General features: G+C 39.1%; 1 protein-coding gene across 36 annotated transcripts in view; it reads right to left on the bottom strand.

Moving 5' to 3' along the window:
• The window catches only part of LOC116704888 (neurexin-1a), a 261,617-nt gene that overhangs the window by 142,120 nt on the left and 106,410 nt on the right, over positions 1-13,087 (bottom strand). For 27 of the 36 annotated variants that reach the window (XM_032540597.1, XM_032540598.1, XM_032540595.1 and 24 more), the window contains 2 exons: positions 7,625-7,828; positions 5,421-5,447 (listed from right to left, as the gene is read on the bottom strand). In XM_032540597.1, the coding sequence (XP_032396488.1) occupies positions 5,421-5,447; positions 7,625-7,828 (231 nt within the window). The remainder of the gene's footprint in view (positions 1-5,420; positions 5,448-7,624; positions 7,829-13,087) is intronic. The other 9 variants (XM_032540608.1, XM_032540612.1, XM_032540625.1 and 6 more) reach the window with 1 other exon arrangement.

Here is a 13,087-nt window from a genome sequence, read left to right as displayed (position 1 = left end):
AAAAAAAAAGGAAATACAGAATGTGATTTTGATTAGTCTTGAAAATAAACGGGTGTTTTGGAAAAGGAGCAGGTAGGAGATCTTATCAGTAGCAGTATAGAGGACACACAGTCTGTTATTAAGTTGAATACACGCTCATAAAATCCATAAATAATCCAAAATGACCATTCAACTGTTTTTAACTAATAACAATACATCATATCTCTGAACCATTCCTTCACTGAGTCCTGAAACCAGCATATTAACATTGAATAAAGTGTGTCACAGCTAGCGGGCAGCAATGGAGAGGTCACACAGAATCACAGAGCCAAAAACCTCAAGTAGAGATAATCTAATTAAGAATCACAGATAATCAGAGTGACTGCACCAAATCTCTGTGATCTCATGAAAAGAAAAAGAAGATACACTTCTGCATTTAGAAATCTGACATTGGTCCAATTTGGGGGAAAACATTTTTATTTATATAGCCTCTGTTTTAGAGCACCTTTGAATTTGCCATATTGCGCTGATGTTCCCCTGCTGGGCACACATAACCAAACAGGCCAATGAAGACAGTAGTAGAATCCCCAGGCTCGGCTTTCCTTGCCCACTGTGGGGAGTATTTGCGATGGGTGTCATCTTCTTTCCCTTGCACCCCTTAATGGCTATTTATTTCCTTCTTTCCCGCAAACTTCAAAGTCCCAATGCACTGTGTATGCAAATGTGAGGATGCCAATGTACTGGGACACACTCAATCTCTGAGGCACAGCTCTGCTTTGTAAGCACTAAACACCGGGGCAGGATTGAAACCAGACGACTGGCGAGGGATTAAAGAGGAGAGATATGAAATAATGGGATGGAGTTGGACTTGAAAGCATGCTTGGTCTTCGCCTTCCGTTAACCTGTCCTTGTTGCTCTCCAAGGAGGAAAGAGAGGAAAGAAAGGAGAGGGGAAAACAGGTCAATCGTATAAAGGAGCACATTCCTGCACAACTTTCACTACTGTAGGGCCTGGGTTTATGCCTGTAGTGCAGTCTTGACCAAACCGGCAGCTGTCGGCTGGACAATAAGGTCCTCTAGTCCACTGTCTGCCGCGTCCAGCCCTCTCTTGTGCCCTCACTGATGGTGATCTATCTGCAGTGATGGATCTACAGTGATCTCTTCCTGCCTCATTGACTTCAGACCCAAGGGGCGAGTGGAGAAGTGTGGCACTGGGCAGCATGAGAAGATGTGATTATCTAGTCAATCAGCTCTGGCTGGCTGGCTGACAGGCTAGATACTGGCGCAGCCTGCCCCAACACTGTGACTCACCCAGGTGGAGGAACCCGCTGACCAAGCAACAGGCCACTACTGCTGGATTACCATCAACACAGACGGACATTAAAGCCAGAGAACAAAGCAAGAAAAGCTTTAGCAGGCTACAATGCTAGCAGACCTGCAATCAAACCTCAAATCAATTCCCTGCTATCTGAAACACCACGGTTGACGCATGCAGAGGTTAAATAGTGTTGTTGAAACAATTCATGATTACAATCAACATTAATCTTCTGTTCAAGCAATTTGTGTTAACATTAATTTATTCTAAAAACAGACTGCTTGATACTGAACATGTTGAAAGGTTGTTTTTTTTAACACGGCTCAATCTAATTGACAGGTGGTTGTGGTTCAGAGGTAGTGGGTCGCCTCTCAACCACAAGATTGGTAATTCCTCTGTCCACATGTCAAAGTGTCCTTGAGCAAGACACTGAACCCCAAATTGCTCCCCAGTTTCTGTATGTAGCTGCCTACTGCTCCCAATACTTACAGAAGAATGGGTTAAATGCAGAGATTGCATTTCATTAAATTGTACTGTGGGATTGAATGAGACCATTAATAAAATGTGTTTCTTCTTCTTTCTTCTAACTGCCATAACACTACAGAGATTAGTTTTGTTTTTGTTGCAATAATGGCCTTATGGTGTCATGTTTACTACCTGTTGCCCTGACAGGAAAGTCCCTCAGCTTGCTGGAACTTTGGGGGAGGGATGTTAGCTTTTAATTTAAAGTTTGTTACAAAAATTGTTTGTTAAAAAAATTCAAAGCAACCATAAAGATCCTAATAATTGCTCATTAACTTCAAGCGGATTTCAAGCACACTGGGTACCCAAGATTATACTGGTGCAGAAAGGTACAGAAATATAGTGTGATATTAATTATATATGTATATATATTGTATATATGAAATTATTAAACATACTTGAAGTTTGGATATATGCAATGAACCTTGAATATATTGACTAAATGTAAATATATGGAATGAATTCTATTCTTTCCATATATTCAGACTTTTCAGTCAAAGATGTTGCTTTATTACCCCAATAATTTTCTTTAAATCTCTAATCCAGATTACTGATGTCGTGAGGGGGATATCTTTCTAACTTCAGGTTGACTCATCTACAGTAAAAATGTTCCCTACATAACAGAAATAATCAAGCAGTCTGATCAACACAATCCTTCATTTGCTGCCAAAGATTAGTCATTAATTCATTTTACCTTTCCTAGCATTACAGTAAGGTGAGCACCATTAAACTGTTGGCTGTTTGAGGATGGAAAGAGATAGAGGGTTTTTAGTGTTCAGTCATTAATCAGATAACACTTTGGTTACTCTTCAAAATGTATGCACTGGCAAGATTTAGCCATACACTGATATGATAAGAGCATGTTAAAGAGGTTGCAATAAAATGTTAACAATCATGAAAACAGTGGTCCTTAAATAATAACCACCTATTTGTGCAATGAGAAGTATTGAGCAAAATGCAATTTTAATTAATATAAGTATTTTCAATATAAAGAGACTATATAAGTGCTCAGTAATAATAGCATTAGATTAATTCTTCGGCTTTGGAGGCAGCAGTTATGTACACATCTCACCTCCTATGCATCCTCTCCTTGAATCAACCTCTCATCTATCTTTTCTAACATGCACACAGGTGAAATATCAAAGTAAAAGGATCTCCTGTAGCTCTTTCACACTAAATAAGTCAAAAACAAAAGAATGGAAAAGATCAATTATTAGAGAAAACTGCCTCAAGATGTTGCCAAAGGTCATGGGGAGAATAATTACATAAAGTTGCCCTCATCACCGCATCATTGTAAAATGTGATTATCCTGCAGTTCAAGTTAATGAATAATAGAAGACCAGAATGTCAAAAAAAAGAAGCCAATCTGTCACAAGATATTTTTAGTTTGTTGTCACTCAATGCCTGTTAACATTGTTTAAGTCAAAGTGGCAGTGTTTTCAGACAGCTCTGGGCAGCCCCAGGGAGCCTAGGTCTCTAATTGACAGTGATGTGCTCTTTAAGTCGGTGCTGAAATTTTTCATCAACCGAGCTGACCAGAGCTGCAGTGCCTGACAAGACACATTAATTAACACAGGAAAAAAAAGGAAAAAAATAACAGAGAAAAAAAAAAGCCTAGAAGAAATTAATTATCGCCAACTATTCATAAGTGGAAATGCACTGGCTTAGCACAGTTCTTTTCAAGAACTTAAATTAAACATGTTCTCATAACACAATTAGGTCTGGATCTATTGAAGAAAGGCCTGCAGTTTCCTGCTTTTCCCCTGTATTTTACTTAAACATTAGCTTTCCTTTAGCATGATATTAAATGTTGATGGAATTAAAATATTTTCTCTTTGAATTATATGAAGTTATGTGTGGAAACATCAGAATTTTATAATTCTGGAAATGTGATAATATGACAGTGTTATCTAGGACTATTATGGAAAATCAAGGAACTGCACTGAAAAAAAACACAATTCACACCGATATAAATGTTAATATTACATAACGTAAATACACAAAATCCAGCCTATTAGCCTCTACTGCTTTACACTATACAGTTTGGTGCTAGTTACCAAAGCCACAATTTATTAGTACTTTATTATTTAAAATTAATAATTATATTTATTTATTATTTTAGTTCTTTACCTTCCACCAGTTCTACAGATATTTTCAGTACAGTATCTATTATAGCTAAACAATGCATGCAATGGAATGGAATTGGAACACATTAGTGGGAAAAAGAGAAGAACTAAGAAACTATAGAAATAAAGTAATCAGTCAAATGTTTGGCAAATATTAGTATAAAAACCACTGGAGTCCATGTATTTACCAAATATTCATTCACACTATCCTCATAAACCAAGAATGACCTTTTAAAGCATTAGAGGGAGGAATTAGAGCTTAGAGCTTTTTTTATTTGCATACACAAACAAGGGATGCAATCCAAGATGCATGAACAATGCTATTTAGCATTTAGAAAGGTGCTAAGAAGGGCTGGCTCACAGAAGCATGTCTAGAGAGCACATCATGTGTTATTGTGTGGAGGCGTTTGTTGTGCAAGTATCTGCTTCTTATCAGGCAGTGACCTTCAAATACTGTAACACTTTACACACAGAGATCCAACACTCTGGTTTTCACAGAGAACAGTGTGTACTTATACAGTATGTGACACTGGCACTCTATTATATAGTTTAAACTGTCTAATTTCTATTGGTATTCACTGATACTGAAAGCGCTGTCTCTCACTCCAGCATCATTGAACAGTTAGAAGGCTCACATATTATGAATACAGAGAAGTAATTATTAATTCATCACTGTTCCTGAATAATAAATGTCAGGGATATTTACTTTCCAAAATATTGCAATGTAACCTCTTTGTTGAAAACACACACACACACACACACACACACACACACACACACACACACACACACACACACACACACACACACACACACACACACACACACACAAATCCCACAACAAGATCTATTCGCTCTCCTCCCTCTTCATCCCTTTCTTTCTGCTCTGTGAGGCAGGTTAATGAGAATAATAAAATCACACTCTGTATTTCCTCTGTGCCTTGAATGGCCTCATCAATTTACAACTGGCGTGAAAATAGAAAAAAAAAAAGAATTGTGAGGTGGAGACATGCAATCGTGCATGTCTAAAATACCTGCACTTTCAAAGCATGCGTTTTATATCAGCCTTGAATTCATGAGTCAAAAGATTTGTTAATTACAAACAACTCAGGGTGCTGAAAAGCAGCTGACTGCCATATTTGGTTCTGTCATTAATTCAAGCCTCCCTCCACCTCCTCCCCACTGCTCATCATTCTCCTGGACAGCTGACACAACACCACCAGGCATTTCTTATGCACTGTAGCTCTTGGACTCAATATGAAAAGATGTAATATCTACATCAATATAAGGTGCAAGTCAGATATATTTCAGTGCACTGATTGAATTCCCGTTGCCTTAGCTTTAGGATATTTAAATGTCAGGATCATATAATGGGTGCAGAGAAGACATTTCAAACATTTAAACATTTCAAGAGAATAAAGCATGAATGTCCAGAAACTAACAGTTAGAGAAGAAGAAGAAATGTGAACAGTAACTTACTGGAGGTACAGTTAATCCTGATACAATCTAGATGGGGAAGAATAGATGAGAGATAAATTCATCTTTCAACGTTACAGCTGCAGACATCATTAAAGCATACAGTCCACCCCTCTGGGGACACACACACGGACACTGTCCGTCCTCTGATGCTCCCACCCATGGCCCTGGGCTGCAGCGAGCTTGTAAAAGCTCTGCATTGTAGTGCCAGAGAAGTCCAACATGGTTTACAGGAATATGTGTTCCAGCAATGTAGAACTGAAAATAATGAGAGCCAATCATGTAGCCAAAACAAAATGTTTTACATGTTGCATGCTGGGAGATTACAGTTATACGATATGATCTTCTATACAGTATGAGAGCATCAGATTTTGGTCAGGGTCAAACAGGGCCAGGAGGAGGCGCTTCCGTTTAATTCTACTTTCATACCTCACATATTAATCAGGAAAAAATGTTACTTTTTATACCACTAAATTAATATGACTGCACATGTGTACATTTATGTAGTTAAGTATGTGAAACTAGCTCCACCAACAAGCATTAAATTGCTGCTCACATGTTAATGCCTCAGTGATAATCATCACTCAAACTCTAAAAGTAGGGGGCATTCTGCACATTTTAATGAGTCCTCTGACTTTTGATACTTTCAATTAATTAACATTTTGAAGGCAAACCGTTTACTTTCTCTACGCTGTTGTATTGCTGCTTTAAAGTAAAAAGGATCTGAAAACTTTTCACCAATGCCCAACAATGTATGCAGTAGGTAGAATTTAGCTCTACCTTGACCATGAGTGGCATTGGAATGCTACTACTATTTAATGTATTAGTATTGATCCATAATAATTTCTGTCTTATATGGAAATCTGTGGAAAACAAATTTGAATGGACTTGCAATGAGTAGTTTATATGTGATATTGCTACCTCTACTTAAAGTAAAATATTGGAATACATCTTCCACCAGTGAAGACTAGTAGAGGCAGCACTGCTAACTGCTATTGTTTTATTTGGCTGGTAACAAATTGTCTTGATCCAACCACAACAGTTATCGTAAAAAAGCCATACTGACTGACACTATTTCTGTATTTTCTTTTTTTTTACCTCTCTGTATCCTAAGGCTAAGCTCATGTTATGCTCTAAGAAGATGACCCAGATCGAACTCCTTCCCCTCCATTCCATTTGGCCCTGCCTGTCGTGTGTTGTCAACCACAGCAGAAAAGTGGTCGCAAACAGCCAGAGACCAACACTAGCCTACCCGTACAGGGAATGCTCTGCTATTTGAATGAGGGACCGGGGGAGACAGCCTTTGAGCGCTGAACTGAGCGCAAACTCCAAAACTTTAAAATGTGTCAAAGATAATTCAAAAGAAAACAGAACATGGTGACCTGTTTTCATCATAGGGCATGTTTTTGTAGTCGCAATGATCTGACTTGTCAGCCCCGTCAGTGTGTGGCGCTGTTGTCTTTCATAATGGGACACATGCTTCCTTGTGGTTGACAGCAGACACAGACTGTCTACTTTGTATGCACCACTAAACAGCACCGCTTAGGGAACCCATTTATGTTTAGCCAGTGGAAAAAAGAAATAGATGGCTATCATTTGTGTGGCATTGCTCGGTTTGAGAGATATCAAACTTTTCACAGGCATCATTGGATTCTTTCCTGAGCAAATAAGCACACATACTCACAGAAAGTCTTTCATTTTGTCCCCAATTTTCTTTTTGCTGTAGGCTGGTGGGATTTATGTATGTGCAATCAGGTGCAAAGGTGAACAAAGGATAGCAGGGCATTGGTTGGCCATAACTCACAACTAAGGGCTGCATCATATTAAGTAACCAATATGAGAGGAGTTCTGATATTATAAATATATTCTCAGAGGAATTATCCCTCATATGAATGATAACAGGATGATTTTAAAAGAAACAGAAAAGCAGTATGTGCGCTGTAAGATCAATTCCCCAATACAGCAGTACACATGTATGGATGCTGGTCAGAGGTTAGCTGATGGAACGGGCAGCGAGCATTCCCTGCTGGGCAACGGCTGCTGTGTGCTCAACTGGCAGTGAGCGGAGAGCCGCAGACTTTTGGCATTGAAAGTCTTTACACCATCTCCCTCTATTCAAATTATGTATATGGTGTAGGTGTGTGTGAGAGAGTGTGTCCATGACACATGACGTTGCTGCTGCAGTCGGTGTATGTCCGAGGCGTTACCTAAATTGACAGTCAGCCGGACGCGGCCGCTCTCCAACTCGAGACGCAGGGTGTCAGCAGACTCCCTAGATGTGGTGGCTATTAGGATGCCAAAGGCTCGCTGGGAGCGGAAGCGCAGAGACACATCTTCAGCTTCTGTGTGCATCACAACTGGCAGCTGGACCTTCATAAACTTACTGCCATCGTAGCTGAGGATGGTCGCCTCTGGAGAGAGAATAAGGAGGGGAAAAAAAGGTAAAATTAGTGTTGCAGTTTTAAGTCAAACTACTGATTGGGCCTGTACATTCAGCTTTGAATGATGTCCTATTTGTGTATCTGATGTATATAATGTAATATAATGTGACTTTTTAATCTTGATGAAAGGCATACATCAGGGTTACCTCCAAATCACAAAGAATCCAGTTACATAGAGGACTGATCAAAGCATTAAGTTGACAAACGCAGGGACTATAGGCTGCCAGGAGTGTCTCTGGCTATCTTTTGCAGGTCTGTTATAGAGGAGACTATTGTGTCTCACTGATATAGGACATCCCAAGGCATTCTGACTGCAGACAAATCCAAATAGGCTACTAAAAGTACAAAATCCAATACAGAACTAATGGTTAATTCAAAACTCACTTAGCAAGTACGCCCTAAATGGCATGTATAAAAATATGTCATGCAAGAGCAATGTGTGAAGACTTTGCAAAAGTCTAGCATTGCATTACACTGTGTACTACAGCTGACAGCCACCTACACTCCCTTCAAAGTCTGAGTCCTGTCTTCTCTGTGCCAATGTAGGCGTTGGTGGCCTCCATCATAGACAACACAGAGTATATAGAAAAAAAACATCATGACAAACAAAAATCTTACTAAAGGTATATTTAAGTCCATCAATACAAAGTAACAGAGTTAATGTTTTACTAGAGAAAAAGTGGCAGTGTTGCATCCACAATTTTTTAATCTGCAATTTAATAGTGACAATTTGATATTGAAATGGGGGGGGGGAAAAACGGCAACAGCATTGTAATAGTCTGTGGACCTTGAATATTGAGCGTCTGCTCAGGGTGACTGCATTTACTCAAAGCATTAAGCAGCCGTCTGGAGAAATGCAGGGGAGATTGGTTAACGCTGGCAGGGGGTTGTAACAGCATTTCCGGTAGTGTAACTAAACCATAACCCAATAACAAAGCCATTACTGCGGCTGCAGTGCTGAGACAGATAGAAGACAAGTTGGAGCGACGGGAGATGGAGAGTGGTGGGAGCGATAGGGTACCAATGTACATACACCTCCTCTTCACCACCACTTCCTCGTCACACAGAGCCAATGTCACATCCATCCCCTGGGATGACTCCGTCACATTCCTCACCTAAATCCAATTTCTCCTCCTCCTGGGGTATGCAGCAGATGACAGGGGCGTGTGACAAACGAGGTTTTGCTGCTAAACTGTCTGCTTCCTGCCAGGGAGCTAAAGAAGAGCTGCTTTTAGACACTGTAAGCAGATGGCGGGAGTGGAGGAAGCTCCTATACTTAAAAACAATTGTCATAGCAATATAAGCTAGCACATGAGAACATTTCAGTAGCTGAAATGTTTGACTTATTCTCCGTATGTAACTATGCTATACAAGGTGAGAAGTAATTAGGGGCTGAACGAAATTGTGTTTTAGCATCGACATCGCGATGTGTGTATGCGTGATAGTCACGCAGGACGTTGCGATGTTGACGCTAACCCTTTTTTGCTGCTTGATAGAAAAGTGAACTTTCATCGTTCTTCTTTTACATGATTATTACCGGCCGACCCTTCCCCTTTAAGACAGGTAGCCATATGGGCAACGTGTCTATGTGACGTTAGTCCGACGGGATTTATTGTTATGGGAAATTAGGCTTTCTGTGGGTAGAAAAGTACCATAGGCAGCAGCTGCCGCTGACACAGTGATGCTCATAGTTTTCGATGGGTAGCCAGTGAAGCTACAGCAGTCAGTGTTTTATGTTTGCTGTAAATACGAACTAAATCACCTGATTAATGCATCATAATCACAACATCTCCCGGCCATTTAACCCCCGCAGAAAGCTGCTATACCAGCCAGGCTAAAGCTAATATAGTTAGCCTAAAGAAACAAGCAGAAAGCTGCTACCAGCCAGGCTAAAGCTAATATAGTTAGCCTAAAGAAACAAGCAGAAAGCTGCTACCAGCCAGGCTAAAGCTAATATAGTTAGCCTAAAGAAACAAGCAGAAAGCTGCTACCAGCCAGGCTAAAGCTAATATAGTTAGCCTAAAGAAACAAGCACAAAGCTGCTACCAGCCAGGCTAAAGCTAATATAGTTAGCCTAAAGAAACAAGCAGAAAGCTGCTACCAGCTAGGCTAAAGCTAATACAGTTAGCCTAAAGATCCAAGATCCAAGGGGTCCATCCATCTCAACTAACGTTACGGTTTGGAGCTGCGACGCTGGAAAAGGAAAACTAATCTACTACAGAACTCTGTGTCTGATCTATCGTAATTTACACGGTTTAATTGTTCTTGGTTACACAGAGTTTGTTGCTAGTGCGCGTGACATGCAGGTCTAAGAAATGTATCAAACTAACGAGCTGGCCCCGCTACTCGACCACAACCTGAAATGCAGTCACTGTCATTCAGGTTAGCCTGGATTGATATTATTAAATGAATACAGTGGTGTCATGCTAGTCAAACAGCGTATTTCTACCTAATTTCCCTTTTCAAAATCACTTCAGAAGAGTAACGTTAGTCACAGAGCTTACTTGCTTTGGTGTCTGTAAAGCATTAAAGTTTAACAAAGAATGGTTCACATTAGAAAAGATGCTTTTTCATTTTTTTCTTCTATGTAGACGCACTCCCCTACAAAAGCACTGCAGTAGTTGAGAATGATTTATTATTTCCAAATAAAGCTATGTGTCATCTTTTAAAAATTACTTTTTCTTTTTTTTATATCGCAATATATTTTGCAGGGGAAAAAAATATCGCAATGTCAGATTTTTCCCATATCGTGCAGGCCTAGAAGTAATGCAATGTACCATTTGTATTTTACAACATCTTGCATAAATAAAGAACATTTGACTGATATGAGTATTCTTGATTTTTTGTCAGACCTAATACATCAAATTAATTAAAAATGTAATATTGCATTTCATTCAAGTTGTCACGTCTGCTGAAATTCATATAGGAAGTCGTCTAAAAAGTCACAAATAAGCCAAGTCCAGATAGATATGAAAGTATGAAGAATGACTTGTGAGGGAATCATTACCTAATGCAAAGTGAGCAGCTGTCAAAAATCCAATCCTGGAAGCCCAGTCATTTTTAATGGCACTCCCATGTTTAATATCAAAATAAATTGAGAGGACTGAAGCTGGAGCTTCTGTCTGTCGACCCAACAGGAGGCTGTCAGAGGGGAGATGGAGCATACCAAAACTAAACCAAGCATTAATTTTCTGTTTTGTAAAGAAAATACAACATTGTTTTCGGATTTTCACTAGAAAACAAGGAATGATGGAGTGGGGGACCCACTTTCAGAGAAGTAACAAATTAGACTGTACTGCTATATAAACAAGGGAAAGTAAAGGCAGCCAGGCACACGGTTCTTCCTATACCCCCCACCCCAACCCCCACAGTATTAGGGCGCCAGGCCCAATCCAATTCAAAATTTGCTGGAAAACACCTGCCAAAGGCTTTTGGAAAATGTTTCCATGGCTCTGAAATATCATTTATAATTCAAAGCTGCTCATGTATTTTTCACCGCAGCTTTGAGTATCTTAGTATACACAATCCAAATAATAGACTTGCTGCTATTAAATGTGTGAAAACAACCTGCCAGCTGAGTGGATTTCCAGAGACAGCTACAGTGGTGCTCAAAAGTTTACATACACATGCTTAAGTTGACTAAAAAAGAAGGAATAAAAAAATCATGTTTGGAAATTTATTTAATACCTAAATTAAAAAATGAGGTAAAATCCAACCTTTAAGGACACCAATTTTCTTGTGAATGAATAACGTTTGTAATAAAAAATGTTTATTTAAAATACAGGGGTCATAAGTACATACCCCTATGTTAAATTCCCATAGAGGCAGGCAGATTTTTATATTAAAGGCCAGTTATTCCTGGATTCAGGATATATGCATCTGATAAAGTTCCCTTGCCTTTAGAATTAAAATAGCCCCACATCATCACATACTCTTACCATGCTTAGAGATAGGCATGGGATACTTTTATAAAATCATCTCTCAATGCAAATCAAACCCGGTATTAGTCTAACTGAAATAAAAACATGCCTATCTCTAAGCATGGTGAAGAGTATGTGTAGATGTGGGGCTATTTTAATTCTAAGGCCAGGGAACTTTAGAGATGCATAATATCCTGAATCCAGGAAATAACTGGCCTTTAATATAAAAATCTGCCTGCCTCATGGGAATTTAACATAGGGGTATGTATACTTATGACCCCTGTATTTTAAATAAGAACATTTATTTATTACAACGTTATATTCACAAAGAAAATGTGGTGTCCTTAAAGGTTGGATTTACCCATTTTTAATTTAGGTATAAAATAAATTTCCAAAACATGATTTTTTATATCTTTTTAGTCAACATAAGCATGTGTATGTAAACTTTTGAGCACCACTGTAAACTATTCTCTCTACAAAAAGAAACCGCATCATCACAGGCCATGCTCACTTCTGCTGCCCTGTGATTGTCCATACTGCAACTTCATTGGGGCTATGAAATGAGAGCAAGGATAGAAAATGGATCGGCGTGTCTATTAGGAGCGGTGGAATCTGCAACTTTAGCTTGTGCTGTCAGGAATTTATGCGACAGCCAAGATGTTAAAGATTTAGCATGTGGGAATTAGGTTCTTCATCCACTGAGACTATTAAAAGGACAATTTCAAGTAAGTTTAATGATTTAAAAGTTAATTTTCAGTCTTTGCTCTGCTATCAAAATTCCCTTAACAAGGCCTATTATAAGAAGCTGTAGAAACCAGGAATCAAGAGCTGTAATGTACATCTTAAACTGTTAGTCCTTTGCCAAAGCCTTATTGAATGTCTCCTTACTAAAACTAATGTTATTGTCTATTTGACTTCTAGCCAGACGTCTATTTCACATGTGCTTATATTCCCAGAAAATCAAGCCCCAGTAGTGTGACAGTCACAACGTCCATGTTTTTTAACACATTTTCTGCGCATCTGTGTACATCCCTTAAGGCATGAGATGAGCAGTTCTCTCTTAATTTGTAACTATATTCAAGAGTGGTGAATGGTGACTAACACACAGTGTGCTGTCATAGGGCATGGCTAAAACATGTTTTAATGCTAAAACTCGAACAGGGCATTTGAGGGCATTTCACAATTATGCAATAACAATCTGCACCTCTTGGCTTTAGCTTCGGGCCAATGGCACATGGCTTTATGCTCTGAAAAGCAATATACGTGCTCAAATAATCAGTTTTTCTATAGTTATAGTAATTTAAATAAA

Source organism: Etheostoma spectabile, chromosome 17 (assembly GCF_008692095.1).
Source record: "Etheostoma spectabile isolate EspeVRDwgs_2016 chromosome 17, UIUC_Espe_1.0, whole genome shotgun sequence".
NCBI lineage: Eukaryota > Metazoa > Chordata > Actinopteri > Perciformes > Percidae > Etheostoma > Etheostoma spectabile.
Note: the sequence above shows the minus strand (reverse complement) of the source record. Positions and strands in the feature narration are given on the sequence as shown.